At 49.2% G+C, this 15,844-nt stretch overlaps 1 protein-coding gene across 10 annotated transcripts in view; it reads right to left on the bottom strand.

The window, feature by feature from the left end:
- dab2ipb (DAB2 interacting protein b) overlaps nt 1-15,844 on the bottom strand; it is a 77,118-nt gene that overhangs the window by 27,347 nt on the left and 33,927 nt on the right. For 9 of the 10 annotated variants that reach the window (XM_029168842.3, XM_029168845.3, XM_029168843.3 and 6 more), the window contains one exon: nt 13,333-13,451. In XM_029168842.3, the coding sequence (XP_029024675.2) occupies nt 13,333-13,451 (119 nt within the window). Of the gene's footprint in view, nt 1-4,068; nt 4,575-13,332; nt 13,452-15,844 lie in introns of those variants that run through there. The other variant, XM_029168851.3, reaches the window with a different exon arrangement.

Here is a 15,844-nt window from a genome sequence, read left to right as displayed (position 1 = left end):
TACAAAGCCAAGGCGAAGCCTGGAGGCCGAGACACTCGGGGGGGATTTCCTCATTCCTCTGGTCTGGGTCGCGATAACATCGTGGCTGCTTGTGGTGCGACCGCTTCTAAATAGAACACGGGACACGGCGAAGCTCTTCTATCTACGAGGTTTGTTTGGAATCGCTTCAGAAGAAAAAGGCATAACAGTATCGCAAAAATCTTCATTATTCACAGGAAAATGCGTTTGGAACAATGGTCCTCTGTTCCGAGCCGTCATGTGGCTGCAGGACTTTTACTTTTTCAAGTGTGTGTGTTATTGTGGAGGAGCTCACACAGAAAGGCAACACAACACATTTATATTCCATTTAAGTTCGTGAGAAGAAAATCTATGTCAAATTGTGCCAAGGAGTGTGTAGGAGGGTGCGTGTGAGGTCACGAGCCAAGTGTACAGCAGCTCGCTGCAACAGGAAGGGGTCGCGAGAGGGTGGGATGGAGTAGGCAGCCCCTCAGAGGCCTCAGCTCCCCTGCTACAGTAACTATTAACCTGTTTAGCAGAGCACCACCTGTCTGCACACAGGTAGAGGATGGACGGAGGGAGAAGAACGGGCAAACGCAATCACAGGATACAAGCACGTCCGCGTCTACTCGCTAGAGAGAGAGAGAGAGAGAGAGAGAGAGAGAGAGAGAGAGAGAGACATGTTGGACAAGTGGACGGTGTCAGAGGGCAGAGGGAGAAGATGACAGGACCCACAGGAGAGCAAATTGAACTCAAAGCAACACTCCAGTGACTCACGGTACAGAAAACGAATGTTAATACAGACCAAGAAGGGAAGAAGCTCAATTTACCATGTAGAGGATGAAGGATGATGAAATGTACTGTGGGATACGAAAAGTCTGCCGAAGCCGCAGCTCAGACCAATAACAATCGCTGTGATTTATCTTCAATCATGTTTTTTTTTTTTTGATTGAGTAAAGTTTTAAAAAATTCAGTTAAAAAGGATGAGACGTGATTGAGTCTGTCTGTTTCCACTGAAAACATTAAGCTGGCGAAGACTATATAATGTAGCATGAATAAATAACTAGGTTCAGTAACTTCCCAGGACAGAAGGCAGACGCCAGATGAATGGATGCTGGTACTTACAGAACGAGAGCATGAGCTGAAGGGCTCATTTTGATTATAACGAAGGAAAATGCCAGCGCCAGAGTGGGAAAATCAATGTGTTTAACAGTTCAGACAAAGTTGTATGGAGATGATCCCGATTACTGTATATCACACTGTCCTGTTTTACAACAAAACACAATAAGATACTGTGGAATCTAATGCTTTTTGGCACCAAATGCTAAAATGATGACTACTAGGAGGCAGGATGTAAATGGCTAAAAGTCGTATCGTTTTTACAAGAACCATTCTTATAATGTGGTTCGTGATGTAATACACTACATTGGACAGGATAAATATTCTCATTTGAAGATTGTGTTCTAATCCATACCATGCTCCTCTAGTGTCAACACTCATCCCTGAGCAGGACAGGAGAGCTCAGCGTATCGACTGCCCGCCTCCTTCCCCAGGTCCCCAAATCACTGCTGTAATGTAATCATTGTGATGTCAGTTTCCAAATCTAGTCAGGGAGGAGCTCAATCAATGGGAGCCGGTGCTGCTGCAAAGTCAGTCAATAGCTGCTAAAGTGCTGTTAAAAGATCAGCGTAATCCTGACACAGCATCTCTTCTCTTTTAAAAAAAAGCCTCCAGAGGAAACGGCAGGCGATGGAGACATTAAAGACGCCTCCCTCCCTGCTCTCCTTTATCCCTCCGTAGCCTGGCTGCATTTGATTTTTTTGCAAAGCAGCTTACTGTAGAAGGACCGGCGCACAGATGTGACAGATGTGGTGCTGTTGTGTAAAAGGACGCGGGGCTGACAGAGCCCCTCCTCCTGCTCGCGAGCCACAGCCTCCGGGGCATTAGAGGCAGTGGGGGTACGACTGAATTATTGACAACGGGCAGCGCCGGCCCATCGCGAGCATATGCTCCCCTTTCATCCCCTCACGAGCCGGGGCCGAGGAGAGGCAGGATGACGTGGCTGAGAGCCCGCGGAGTCCGCTTCAAGATGCTCACAGAGGGCCTTTCTTTCACGTGAATCCGTCGGCTCTAACCTTTTAATCCCGCTTAGAATGCCAGCGCTCCGAGCACAGGCCGCGTCTTTAACCAGACGCCTGTTCCTCCCCCCACCTCCCGTTTGTGCAGTGCCCGCGACCTCTCGACCCCGTGGAGCAGCCTCGGGTGTCGCGCTGCGTGACGCCCTCCCCCCCCGTGCATGCGTCTGATCAAATGCCGTGCCCCACTTCATCAGCTCCCAGTAAATCAATGCGGAGCACAGATGATCTTCGACGGAGTAATTACAGAGACTGAATGCTCAGATAATGAGACGGGACAAAGACACAGCATATTGCACACACAATGCAACACGCTGCATTAAATATTACAATGCATCAGAGTTGAATTTGATGAAAATGGACCTTCTGCTTTGCACAAGTTCAGCCCAAGAGCACGATTCAGGAGCAGCCACCTAGAAGGTGAATAAGCATTGCATAAGAGGCTTAGCCAACCAGAACAAACTAGCACAGAAATATTGGAGCATAAACAATTGCAGACTGTTGTGTCTCAAACGCGTTGTCATTTCACACCGTTTCCTCCGTCCTCCCCGACTCGTCCCCGCTGCTCCGGCCGCATGTTTAACATCTATAATCCTCGCTCTGCCGACTCTCGTCTCGATATCCGGTCAGCGAGCTTCAACGCGACAGAGGACACTTTGGACGCGACGCGTGCTTGAAAATACAGGCTCTGCGTCTCCGTGCACAAATAAATGTGTGCAGAAACACTTGCTTATGCATGCAGGCGGATACAGAACCCCAGGCTGTTAAGATAAAAAAACAAATAAGAATCACACTGTTACTGCATGCAAACACAGACTCGTAGCATAATAGACGGGAGCCGAGCCGAGTTTGGGTCTAATGGGCTCCACAGCGGGCTACCATCAAGAGGACCACCAGCTGAGCACTCTCGCTGAAGCGCATCTGCATAGTGCACCGAACGCGGCGATGAAACCATCAAAGTGTCATCTGTGTGTAAAGAAGAGGCGACTCTCTCTCTCTCTCTCTCTCCCCCCAAACCGACTCAGCAGCGGCGAGCGGCCGCTGAGGCAAATTAACGCGGAGAAGCATCGCTCGTGCAATAAAAACCCGCTTCATGTGTGACTGCGGAGCGATTCCACGCGTGTAAGTAACGCGTACAGTAGATTCAAAAGCCACGTGATCACTGCAAAGCAGTGTAAACTACACTAACGACATGGTGGATGTTTGAAGAAACAGCGGGTCATCATCAGCAAATACACTGAAATAATCCACCCGTGCAATAAAACTAAATAAAAAGATGATTATTTGCTAAATTAGAATAAAAGAGACCACAGTTAACCCCGAGGCCTGGATGTGATGATGACTAACCACATCTCTCCTCCTGTGCAGACGGTCCAGTGGATGTAGAATAAAACAGGCTGTTGATCCCCGAGACGCCCAGACGCGCCGTCCTCCGGCTCTGCGCCTCTAAAAACTGCTAATTGCCTGCAACCTATGAGCCAAAGCCGGCGGCTGACCTCGCCGTGTGGCCCAGTCATCTGATTTGTGTTAGCTGGCTGCCCCCTCTGTCACACAGGCCGGCTTTGTGCGACGTTGCAACATTTAGGAGACGGTCAATGCTCGGGATCCAAAAGCCTGCGGCCGTGTTGTGGTCTGTGGAGATGGATATCTTTATCTGACAGATAGAGCGCGCATCAAAGTCGTCCGGGAGGTAAAAGCGTTTGGCACAATCCGGACGGAGGCTCCTGAATGTGTGCGCGGTGCAGTGTCACTGATGGAGGAACAGGACATCACAGCTGGAGTATGAACAGCTCCGAGTCCTAACGGAGGAGCCCGCTCCGCGTTTCTATTCGTGGCCGCGTCAAACGCAACCCGCCGCCCCGCGAACCAACGCGCAACAGGGATGACATGTGGGGGGGGGGGGGGGGGCAAGAAAAAAACACAGGGCAAGACTCACCAGGCATCGTCAGAATTCCACAGAACCGCTGAGGGCTGGAGGAAAAGACGGACGCAGGCTGTGGGGATGAGGGAGGAGGAGAGAGCAGGGGCCGTCTCACTGCTCCATTTTACAACCCCCCCTTGTTGCCGACACGGTCTGCTGCTCGCCTCTCCGCTTCCTTACTTGTGGTCCTCTTCCTGGCTCATTCTCTCTCCCCTCCCGCTGCCGCCGCCGCTGCTGCTTTAAGGCGAGGGGTGGAGAATGAGCGCCACAATGCTCTCCCTCTCCGGCTGCTCCCTCTCGCTCCCACCCTCCTCTTTTGATCGCCCTGTGCAGAGCGTGCCCTACTTCCTGCGTTGTCTCTGAAATGGGACGCGCTCTCCTCTCTCGCCCGCTTATTTCCTCGCAGCCCAAGTGAATGATATCCTGACATTTGGCTCTGATTTGGTAATGATGAAGATTTGTCCCATTTCCTCCTCCGCCGTCTCTCCACTTCCTACTAATTCCAGCTAAACGCTCCCTCTTTCTCTGTCAGTGATTGACTGCACCCATCTCCGTTTCCTTAAGAAGGGAGGAGCCGGCACATGGTGTGTGTGTGTGTGTGTGTGTGTGTGTGTGTGTGTGTGTGTGTGTGTGTGTGTGTGTGTGTGTGTGTGTGTGTGTGTGTGGGCCCTACCCCCCCCTGTGTGTGCTCTTTGTCCTGTCAACTGTGGTGCGAGGTGTGCTGCCTCTTTCTGTCAGCTTCTAATGCTCGTGCAGTTGCCACCGCTGTCGCTGGGGCTGGTGGGTATTGCATAAGACATCAACCGGGCAAAAAGCGTGGACTCCGTTCAGCCGGGAGGCAGAGCGAAAAGCGCTGGAGCTCCTGCAAAGTGACTCAGCTGCGAGGGCCAGCCAAAGGGCGGCCAGTAGTGAGTGGAACGCGGATGTCAGGGACGTCTGCAATGATGTCATCAAACATGACATCATCCGTAGTCCTTATTTTCCAGGATGCATGACAGATACACACTTCTCACCCTCACCCTCACACACATACATACACACACACAGTCCAAACAAAAGCACAGCTCACGGACACGTTTAATCATTAAACGACACCTCTATCCAAAAACGGATTCTTATCTCACTCTATTATGGCCAAAGTACATAGAGTTACTTAACACATGCATCTACCGCATAAAAACTAGGTGGTTATAACGATACGTACGGCCTATTCTACGTGAGATCAGCCCCGTGTGTCACACAGCCTCCCGTCATTCATTGACTATGTTTGTTACCGACACATTCAGCATCTCCACCACACCAAGGTGCTTTATGGGTACAGACAGCAGCTAGAGGCGCTCCTCCCCTCCTGCACACCTCTGCTGCCGTCTTGCTGCAGTGTGCATTAAAACAGAGCTGGATTGAATTATGCGCGTACAGTTGACACAGTATACACTCCCACTTCTTGCAGACTTCGGCCCGAGAGGAGATATTTATGTTGATGGGATTAAAAAGTGTCGAGTAAACAACAAGTTGAACTCCCTCCTGCAGATCTGACGGTCTGACTCGCTTTCCACTGCAGCAGAGGACTCGCTCGCTGCTCTCACTAATGGAAGCGTGGCCCACTCTAATGACAGATGCGTAGAGATCAACCAGTCTTATCAGGAATGCGTCGCTCATGTTTTCCCCCACATAATCTACTGTTTCCTCGATTATCCTATCAGTTAAAAATCTAAGCCGAGACTTTTACTCCAATTATGCTCCTCTCGCCTCCCACACGCGGGCGAGCGAGCCAATCGCTAATCACCCTCCCTTTCATCCGTCCAATTAGCTGCACCTGTAACGCGCCGCTTCCAGCGCCGGCATCGTCCGGTGCCAGCGTTCAATCGCCGGCATCCCGAACGAGCGCCGCCGGAGGACCGGAGTGCAGCCTCGGAGCGCGGAGCTATTTGAGGGAAACGCTGAGTATCTGACCCCTGACGCAATTCAGCTCCCCTCTCACAAGACAGCGCTCAGGGATCGTGGCCTTCTATTAAAAGCGATACTTGGATCTGTCCAGCACCATCTCATCTCTCCATCACTTTCACACTCCTCCAGTCACAGTTCGTTTAGTAGCCACTTTGCAAAAAAAATGCAGTGGCCATCACTGCTAAAATATGCACCACTGGACTGGGTCCAGCACTGTACTGTAGATCATAGTGAGTCACACAAACGCTATTGTGTCAACGAGACCATGCTGTGACCTTAAATGTACATTTTGACTTTAGCGGAAGCTCCTTTTGTGCTCGAAGGAGTCCTAAACAGGCAGTGGGGAAACATTGGTCCTTAAACAGGTTTGTTTCCACCACTGGAGCCAAATATTGCAGTGTTCCTCTCACGTCAACTTAGCTAATGGAAAAATAGTAGTTCATCAATTATATAAACAGTCATATTTGATTTACTATTATATATTTGGGAGTAGTTTCACTTCACTAATGCTTGATGTAGAGATTGTGAAGACAAGAAATAAATGACAACATAGGTGGAAAAATAAGAATAATGAGCAGAAATGTGGACGAGATGAGGGGCAGCCAGCAGCAGCCTGAGCTGGGCTCCTACCTGCCTGCATCTACTCAGTAAACATATCGGTCACTGTGGCCGAGCTCCAGCGCAGACACAACCGCACGCCGTGACAGCCTGACCTTGATGAGGCAGCGTCTGGAGGAGCCACAGTAAGTGGTGGATAATGAAGCTCACCAGGAGCCCATCAAGCTTCATCACTGATGAATCAGAGTTTGAAGTGCTGCATCGCACCAGGTTTTCTTAACATGCATTAAAATGAAAAAGAAAAAAAAAGACCTCTAGGACGATGGAGAATAACCACCGGCTCTAATAATAAGAGCCAGTGGATGGAAAATCAGCTTGTTTGAGTCAAAAGGCAGCAAGCCACCGCTGGATGACATCCCTGGAAACAGAAGCGAGGATGATGCTCATCAAGAACACAAAAACGTTGGCTTTTGCTAATTTCCTGAATATAATGGATGTTAACTCTTCCAGGATAGAGTGGATCACGTTAGGCAGCAGCTGATCATAACAATAAACTAAAATTTGAAACTGCAGCTAATTTTATTTGTGATATTCCTCCAGCAGTTCGTCTGGTGGGGGGCCTGGATTTAGCGATCCATGGGCTTACATCAGTCCATGGGAGTCTGATCATGAGAATTACACAACACACACGCACGCACGCGCGCACACACGCACGCACGCGCGCACACACACACACACGCGCGCACACACACGCGCGCGCACACACACACACGCGCACACACACACGCGCGCACACACACACACACACACACACACACACACACACACACACACACACACACACACAGAGTAAATGGGAGTAAAGTGGCAGAGAGCAAAGTGAAAGTGGTGAATGTGCTCCTAGAGTCATCGCCAGCGTGATTTAGTGGTTCTAGCACACAGGACGATCCACTGGGTATTTTTCTCCCTGTCCTGTGTGAATATGTCAGTTAATAGATATGTTGACAAACCGACTAGAAACATGAACAGCATTAGAAGGAATTTAGTCATCAGCCACAACCCGACCTCTGTTTTTACAGCTTTGCTAGAGACATTATGTAATCCTTAAATTTAAAAATGCTAAGCAATTATTCAAGAAGTTATTTATCACACTGCTGCACGATAAATAAGTAAAAAGACTGCGAGCAGATTAAAGAGAGGAATGAGTGAGTAAATGAGTGTTTGCGTGTGTACTGAGCAGCTGCTTGAAGGGATGCACGGGGCGCTTTGATGAGGCCCTCAGTATTCCCGTCACGCCCGAGGCCCTATCCATTACAGCTCATTACCCGGGGACAGAATAAAAGAGAGGAGACCCTTGGCCGTGTAGCACCAGGCCCACATGAGGCCCAGCAGGGTTAAACATCAACCCTGCTACCAAACCCAAGCAGCTGGGCAGGTGTCAACAGCCCTGGAGCCGCTCCGAATGAGACAGAGGGAGGACGAGGAGGACAGTAATGCCTTAAAGAAAGCCATGATGTTTACATGGACACGGTCGCAGAGCCCATATATGCGGATGGAAAGCGGTAAATAACAAAAGGCTTTCCTGACGGCGCCGAGCCGAGACGTGGAGCCGGGGCCGTGTGAAGTCTAATTGCACATTAGCATATTGTAATGGAAGCTTCGAGTACGAGCCATTCGTAAAGTTGTCTGAGGACGCGCGCTCACAGCTGTCGGCCGAAACGACCGAGACGAGTGGGTTTTCTGCAGGGGACAATTTGTGCACTTAAATGTTCAGTGTACAAACTTCATTAGGAGAAAATAATGATTCTAATGAGCCACGGGTGAAGGGACCTACGCTTGTTTATTTAATTTGGAATTGACTCACATTCAAATATTTCACCACAGATCCTTAATTTTTCATCCTCTGACATCTCTCATTCAAATGTTCCAAACCCACTTCCAGTACATTTTAGTACAAAAAATTTGTACACAATAGGCCTGGCTGTACATATTAATTCACATCTTCTGTCCGTCTCCGGTTCAAACTCACACACACTGCTGCATCTATGCTTTAATTTTAAATCTGAATATCCACCTTTGTTCTTGATGCAAATGAAGAGCACTCCGCCTCTAAAAGCACAGACAACACAAACCTTTCCCAAACACTCGCCTCTGCCTGAGCAGCTAAGCAGCAACATATTACTCTTGACTGAATAAAGTCCTCATTATAATAAAACAGGATCATTCTATTAAGCTTTATAATCATCACCAAATTACAGGCTAAGCTTTGAGGTGCTACTGAAGGGCTCAGTGAATTCATTCAAGCCTGGATGGGGTAAGGCTTCACAGTGCTGTTACTGTAACATATTACTACCCTGGGAGGTCTGTTTCCTCCTCACCAAATCATGCTGATGCATTGCAAATGAGATGTTGACTGGGGAAGGATGCCAACGAGAGGAGGAAGACTCGCTCCTTCTTCGCCTAATTACACTGCTGCAGTGAGCACGATGAGATCCCTGCTGTTGTTCTTCAGACTGGCAGCACAAATCTGTAACCGGGCATTTGATTGTTGTCACTACTAAGTGTGTTGCTTCTCCAGACAGTGTCCAGGCCCGCTTTCACGCCGCCTGTGCACAGTGCATGAGTAACGATCACCGATAAACACTAAATCAACATTTGGGAGACTGCAGTGGGTAAATGGATAAGTCAATGGCTGGATCAGATGATGATGTCAGAGCGGAGTGATAATAAAACGATTACTCCTCTTACGGAGCTGAGAAGCACAGCACAAGCATGAGAGGAATGAAAGGGAACGTTGCATGGATGAGGAACAGGCACATTCCAAAGAATGAGAGGGAATGACGACAAATGTGAAGATTAGAATTTGGATAAAAAAATGACAGAGAGAGGACGGAGAGAAAGAGAGTAGAGGCGGTTAAACGTGGCTGCAGCTCTTAACACCATCAAGCATTAGCGCGAATGAAGCCGATAGCAGTCGAGCGAAGTGACAAACGACGGCGAGGCTGGAACTCTCCAGAGAGACAGATGAAATAAACACACAAAGAGCAGGAGGACAATGTGAAAGGGGGGGGGGGGGGGCTGGGCTTGTAACGTGACAGGTTAATGGATGTTGTGCTAGTAGAGCCAAAAGTGAATGTCAGCAAGTGAGTGAGATGTAGAGGGAGATGGGAAGAAGGGCAGGGGGGAGGGAGGGGAGGGGGGAGGTAGGGAGGGAGAGGAAAGGCTGGATATTACAGTTGGACCACCTGGGGAATGTTTAGAGAATTTAATAACTCTAAATGTCATCACTTTATTGGATTTATGGATGGATGCCTCACCATGCTGCTCCATCGCCCTCGCATGCGCACGCACGCACACACACGCACGCACACAAACACACCCACCTGCAACAATTATCATGCTACCTTTAGTTCAGCTTCATAGAGAGACAGCAGTGTGTGTGTGTGTGTGTGTGTGTGTGTGTGTGTGTGTGTGTGTGTGTGTTTGTGTGTGTGTGTGTGTGTGTGTGTGTATCAAGGCCTCTTGAATCCTGTAACAGGCAGCTATTCTGAACCAAAGCTTCTTATAACACGCTCGGCAGCGCTGTACTGCTGCTTATCTCCTTTAGACGGGTGACATTAGACCTGTCAATCCACGGGAAGCCAGGAGAGTATATACTTAATGTTTTATTCCAGCGTTATAAAAAGATCCTATTAGCTCATCCATCCATCCATCCATCCATCCATCCATCAACCAGTTTGTTCCCAGGTTGCCAGTCCACCAGTGGGCCACACATGGAGACAGTCACACCAGAGAGTCAATTAATAAGTTAATTAACTAGACTGAGGGTGACATCAATTATTATTATTGTTCCATTACATCCTTGCTCCTGTTCCCTGTGAAGTTGGTTGATGACATGATACACCTGTCCCATTGCATTTGTTAGAAGGCCCTTCAAGCATCTTGCAGAAACATCATGTCGCTAACGCAAACGAGTTTACAATGTACGTTGAGCACATTAACCGCTCCGAGTGAGACGGGCCGGAAGCAGAGGGAGAAGCACGAGGTGTTCAGCCATTTTATCCATCTGCTTATATTCAAAGCCGAGGCCTGTGAGTGACAGCGGAAAAGGTTTTCCTGCTGCGCTACAGAGGCAATCTTTCCATAAAAACGCATGAGTCACTAGTGCCCACGGCGCCGAGAACACACACACACACACACACGCACACGCACACGCACACGCACACGCGATTACAGAAGAATGGCAACCGCATAATCACAATCAGTGCGTTCCATTCCACCACCGCTGTGATCACAACGTCCAGCCGGACAAATGTTCTTGTTAAATTGCGAGGAGCCGCATCGAGGCGGCACGAGGCCGTTCCTGGCGACGGCCGTGACGTCACAAAACCACATTACTGGTGACATTTTTGGGGATTTGTTAACAAATGAACTTTAATTACGTTTCACCAACACCAACTGTTGATCAGGGGAAGCGTTTGTTGGAAGTAAATGCGATCGTATCAGCGGCACCGCGGACACAGAGGCTAAATAATCCAAAGACCCACACGCTGCAGCCAGTGTGATATCCATCAACATCAGTGTAGAGCACAGGATCAGATGAGCTCCGATATCAGGACGAGGTGCAGAGCATCATGGGATCAGTGAACGGAACAAAGGCACAGATTAAAGATTACGCACAGGCAGGAGAGACTATTGAGTCCTTTGCCAACTGCAGATTTGTGATATTTTGCATTGATAACAAGCTTTTTTTTCCAAACCCCAGTTGCTGCACAGTATTGGGCTGCAAATGCTTACAAAGTTGAGAAAATGCCCTTTAAACACAACTCTATTTTCATGTTCATTAGTTTCCACTGTTTGCTCCTCCTGCCGACCACACTAATGACATCCTGGGCCCACACACTGCTGGAACTCTGTCCTCATTTTAGCGAAATACTCTGTTTATCAGCGGCTTCTGAGCTTCTCTGTGAAGCTCGTATAATTTGACTCATCACTCACTGTAACCGCGCGTCCTGCCCTAATAATTACGTCGATGGGCCGAGCAAGGAGGCAGAGACCGTGATTTGCATGTACTCATTGAAGCACTTGTTTGGGGCGTGTGCAGCTACTGGAACCAGGTTTAAGCCATAGATAGGACACACACACACACACAGGGACCTGTTGGGGTTCAGGTTTCCCTTCCTCCTGCCTCCACGGCTCCTCCACCTCATCATCTCCTCTTCCCTCTCCTGCCACCTTCCAAGCCCGTCTCCCTCTGCGGCGCGCTCTGCCCTGTGGCTGACAGGAAGTGTCACCGAGTCGTCTCGCAGCACATCACTCTGCCATCCTGCATCTTGTTCGTGCTTCCCCCCTCTCTTCCCATACAAACAAAAATAGCATGCGCATACAGATGCGTATGTGCTACTATGCAGCCCATCTCCATCCTAGACAGATGACGGCTTTTACTACAGGAGGTTATATGCTGTGTGTGGAGGTCTAGTTGGAAGTGAGGTGTGTGTCTGTGTTAAAGCAGGTGCGATAAGACACCTCCTGGACATTCCAATTTCCTGTCCGATATTTGCCTCCTTCGCCGAGTACTTTATCAGAGGGAAGCACATAAATGCTGATAGGTTAAGGAAACCCGGCTAGTGTCTGAAAAGATGGGGAAGAGAAGAAGGGTGAAATTGGAGAGTGATGAGTTTGAAATGGATAAAAGGCAGCGGGTTAGGGAGATAGATGATATAAAAAAAGAGAGTGAGTGGAAGTGGGAAAGAGAATGAGAAAAGACAACGGGACAAAGGAGAGGAGGGATGAGCTCATTTCGTCCAACTGCTCCAGAGGAACATTTCACCATGTTCCGCGCGGAACAAATGGCGGCGCTCCCTTGTGATAGTTTGACATTGATGTTAATGCCTCATTAAAAAGTAGGAGGCAAGGCAGGGAAGTTTGGAAGTGAACGCCGTATAACATCCCTTCAAATGCGGCACCTCCGTTAATTAAAGCCCACAGATGGACACCTTGGCTTTGGTCCAAACGCAGCCAAAGGAAGGTGCCGGAGCGAAAGCTGCAACTCGCGCACGTATGAAAGACGTCGCGACAAAGTGAGGAGTGGGCCGGCGGAGCCTCATCACAAAGGAAGCGCTGTGGTCCAAAATAGCTCAGTAGCGTTTAGACTCTGAGGCCGGACGTGATGATTGGTGACATTTATGTGAGACAGGGGTGAGAGATGAGACAGAAATGACCCTCAGCCCCTTTCAGCAACTCAAATGGCCTTTAAATTCCCCTCAGCTCATAATAAATCAACTTCTCTTCACAATTAGCTACTAATGTGTGGTAACAACTAGACCAGCTGAGAGACAACGCGCCTCGACTCATCACCTCGTCTCCTAGAAAATGTGCGAGATATTAGGTCAATCATCATCAGACAGTTGTTTCGCTGGCTTCAGTCCACAAACGTCCCCCCGCCTTCAAAGTCGATGCCTTGTCGCCGTTTGATGCTCTCCAGTCTTTCACTTTGATACCAGAACGGCAGCAAGTTTTGCCGACTCGACCAAAGGCCGCGTCTATTTTGGAAACTCGGCTGTTCGTAAAGCGCCGCTTAGAAATAGCTTTGTGTTTGTGATGTGGCAGGATGTGTGTGTGGGGGAACTTATTAGGGGTTTGATGCAATCGCGTAGGTGCGACGTTTGGTTTTGGAGTCTGATAAAAACACATCATCACAACCACCGCGAGTTGAATCGCACAACTTTAGCGTAAACACAAACATGCTGCGTGTCGACGGATGAGAGCGCTCACCTGTCGTTGTCGACGCTCCTGAAGCCGGGGAGGATGTGCCTGAAGCTGGAGTTGCGGTCCAGCTTGGGCTGGCTCTTTGTGCGTTTAATGGAGCCCTTTAGCCGTCGACTCAGGAAGCCCTGATGGGAAGACAGAGGCGCTCGGTGAAACACAATCACCCCAAGATTCTCACTAAGCTCAACTTGGCAGCATGAACAAACATCTTAATACCCATAGAAACATATAGATTCATACATAAGGCACCGACAGTGGTTGTTTCTCCCACTGAGCTGATTATGTCAGTATTCATGACAGACAGCAGCATCCAAACAACCCTCGCTCAATAGGTAAACTCCTCTATTAGTTTTCTCATTTCTCGTTGCCTGAGTGCGTGTGTGTTTACTTCTTTTAACATCTGCAATCGCACTCCCCCAAGCACCTCGCCGTCTCCATGGCAACTGTTGGCTGGCTTTAAGAGCAGGAGAACGCGAACAAAACGAGATGCGGCGCCGAAATGGCAGGATGCTGCAAGTTCAGTGAGACAAAAAAAAAATAGAAAAATATGATTTAACTGCAGGGATGGAGATCAAGGAGGATGAGGAGGATGAAGAAAGCCTGAACAAAGAGGGTGAATGGAGGAGTTGATGGAGCAAGTTAGCGGGGCAGCACGAAGAAAACGGGACTTAACAATGTGGAGCCAGGGGAAAGTGTCGCTCGGGTGGAGCTTTTTCATTCCAGCCAGAACACGCGCCTGATGACGAAGCTGCAGTGGCTTCACCTCAGTACGTTTACACATCTCACACGGTGACAGACGACAAAGCCCCTCCTCCCTCTCACTCTGTCCATTAACACACCTGAATAATTACCACCCACGGTCTGACCTGGTCGCCCCGGGCAACGATGAAACAGGCATAATTAGAGAGCGACTTTTAAACCGTCTGCCAGCTGATCACAGAGCAGCCACAGCATCCTGATGAACAGCACCTGGCACCAGGAAGCACTCTGGGCTCGGAGCCTCACGCCAATCACAGCAGCGCTTGTGTGCGAGTGCGATGAGCTGCAAAATTTCACCACACACACACACAATTTCTTTCAATTCCTTTCACAATTTCAGTATGTGGTGTCGTCACACACAACAACGCACTCCAGGGAGAGCAGGTAAACAGTGGTGAAACAGCTCCAGGAAGATCTTGGAAAACCAGAGCAAAAAAAAAAAAAAAAAGGCAGCGGCGCACGCCTAAACTCGAAGCTGGGTTTACCTGTCAGGAAGAGAGCCTCTCAGCCGGTTGTACAATTTTATCTGCGGCTCTGGGGGGAGCCTTCTGAAGTCTGAGAAAATAACTCAGCTCCAGCCTGGAGACTACAGTACACGTCTGCAGCAGAAAGCATGAAATTACAAACCTGGGAGACGGAGTTTGGAAAACGTGGGACTTTCCCAGCCTGGAAAAATCTAACGAAACAGGCTCCAGAGATTCAGGACGGGCCGTTTTGGATTAAAAACCCGAATATCTTTGCCTCTGCTGCTTTTGATTGGATCAATCTAAAATCTATCTAGTAGCGGTTAATGGTTAAAGGTGGGCAGTGAAGGGCTCACTCCTGCTACCTGTCAGCGGAGCCGGTCCCGAGGCTCCAGAGGAGCGGCCCCCTGGGGCTCCCGGCGGGGGTCCTCCACGCCGTGCCAACCGTCCATGACTCACCCGCTCTATATGCGAGTGTGGGCATGTGGTTGAATTAGCATAAGGATCCCAGTCTAAACAATGACATCTGTGAGTCAGACGCGCTCGTTTCCTACCGGCGCGTTTAGCGTCAACCTCCAGCTCGGCTCCTTTGTCGCGGTGCCAAAACACTGGGGTGTTTTAATGGCAACTAATGGCAGTGGAGCGGAAAAAAAACAATAGATGTGCACAAACATCGACAAATACCTTTGCTCATTTCTACACACCGTCATCCAGGCCCTGGAGTGAGTGCGCCGGCTGCTAACAAATTAAAGAGCTTCTATCTCGGTCTTTTCTTTCCTCTCCCCCACAGAAATAAGTCAGTGAATAGAAACCTGTCCCCGTAGGCGAGGTGGATTGATTAGCGGATGCTTGTTCTGCTTTTATTTCTCTCCTTTACCTGATGGATGGATTCCAAAGTGCAGAGGGGGAGAAAGAGGTAGGAAGATGCACAGACCTATAATTGGTCTGATTTCGTAATATTTATTCCTTCCCCCTGTCAAATACGCGTGCGGGGTGATACGACGCTAACAAAGACTCTCTTCAGGGCTTTTTGGGTGGAGTCAGGGTCAGCCGGCGTCCTCCTGCCTCAAATCAATCGCTAAGAATGACGGATGATCGCGACGCCGGATTAGATTCCCAGGAGAAGAAGACACGTGCTGGGAGCAGGTGAAAAATGTTAGCATTTAATGTGGCACCTGCTCACATGAGACGACAGAGAGAGAGAGAGAGAGCAGAAATGGAGAAGAGACCAGTCAAAAAATTGCAAAAATGACTGTAAGTGTCTGTCAGGGAGGAATGAGCTGTAGGAGCAGGAT

This window comes from Betta splendens, chromosome 12 (genome assembly GCF_900634795.4).
Source record: "Betta splendens chromosome 12, fBetSpl5.4, whole genome shotgun sequence".
NCBI classification, from domain to species: Eukaryota; Metazoa; Chordata; class Actinopteri; order Anabantiformes; family Osphronemidae; genus Betta; species Betta splendens.
Note: the sequence above shows the minus strand (reverse complement) of the source record. Positions and strands in the feature narration are given on the sequence as shown.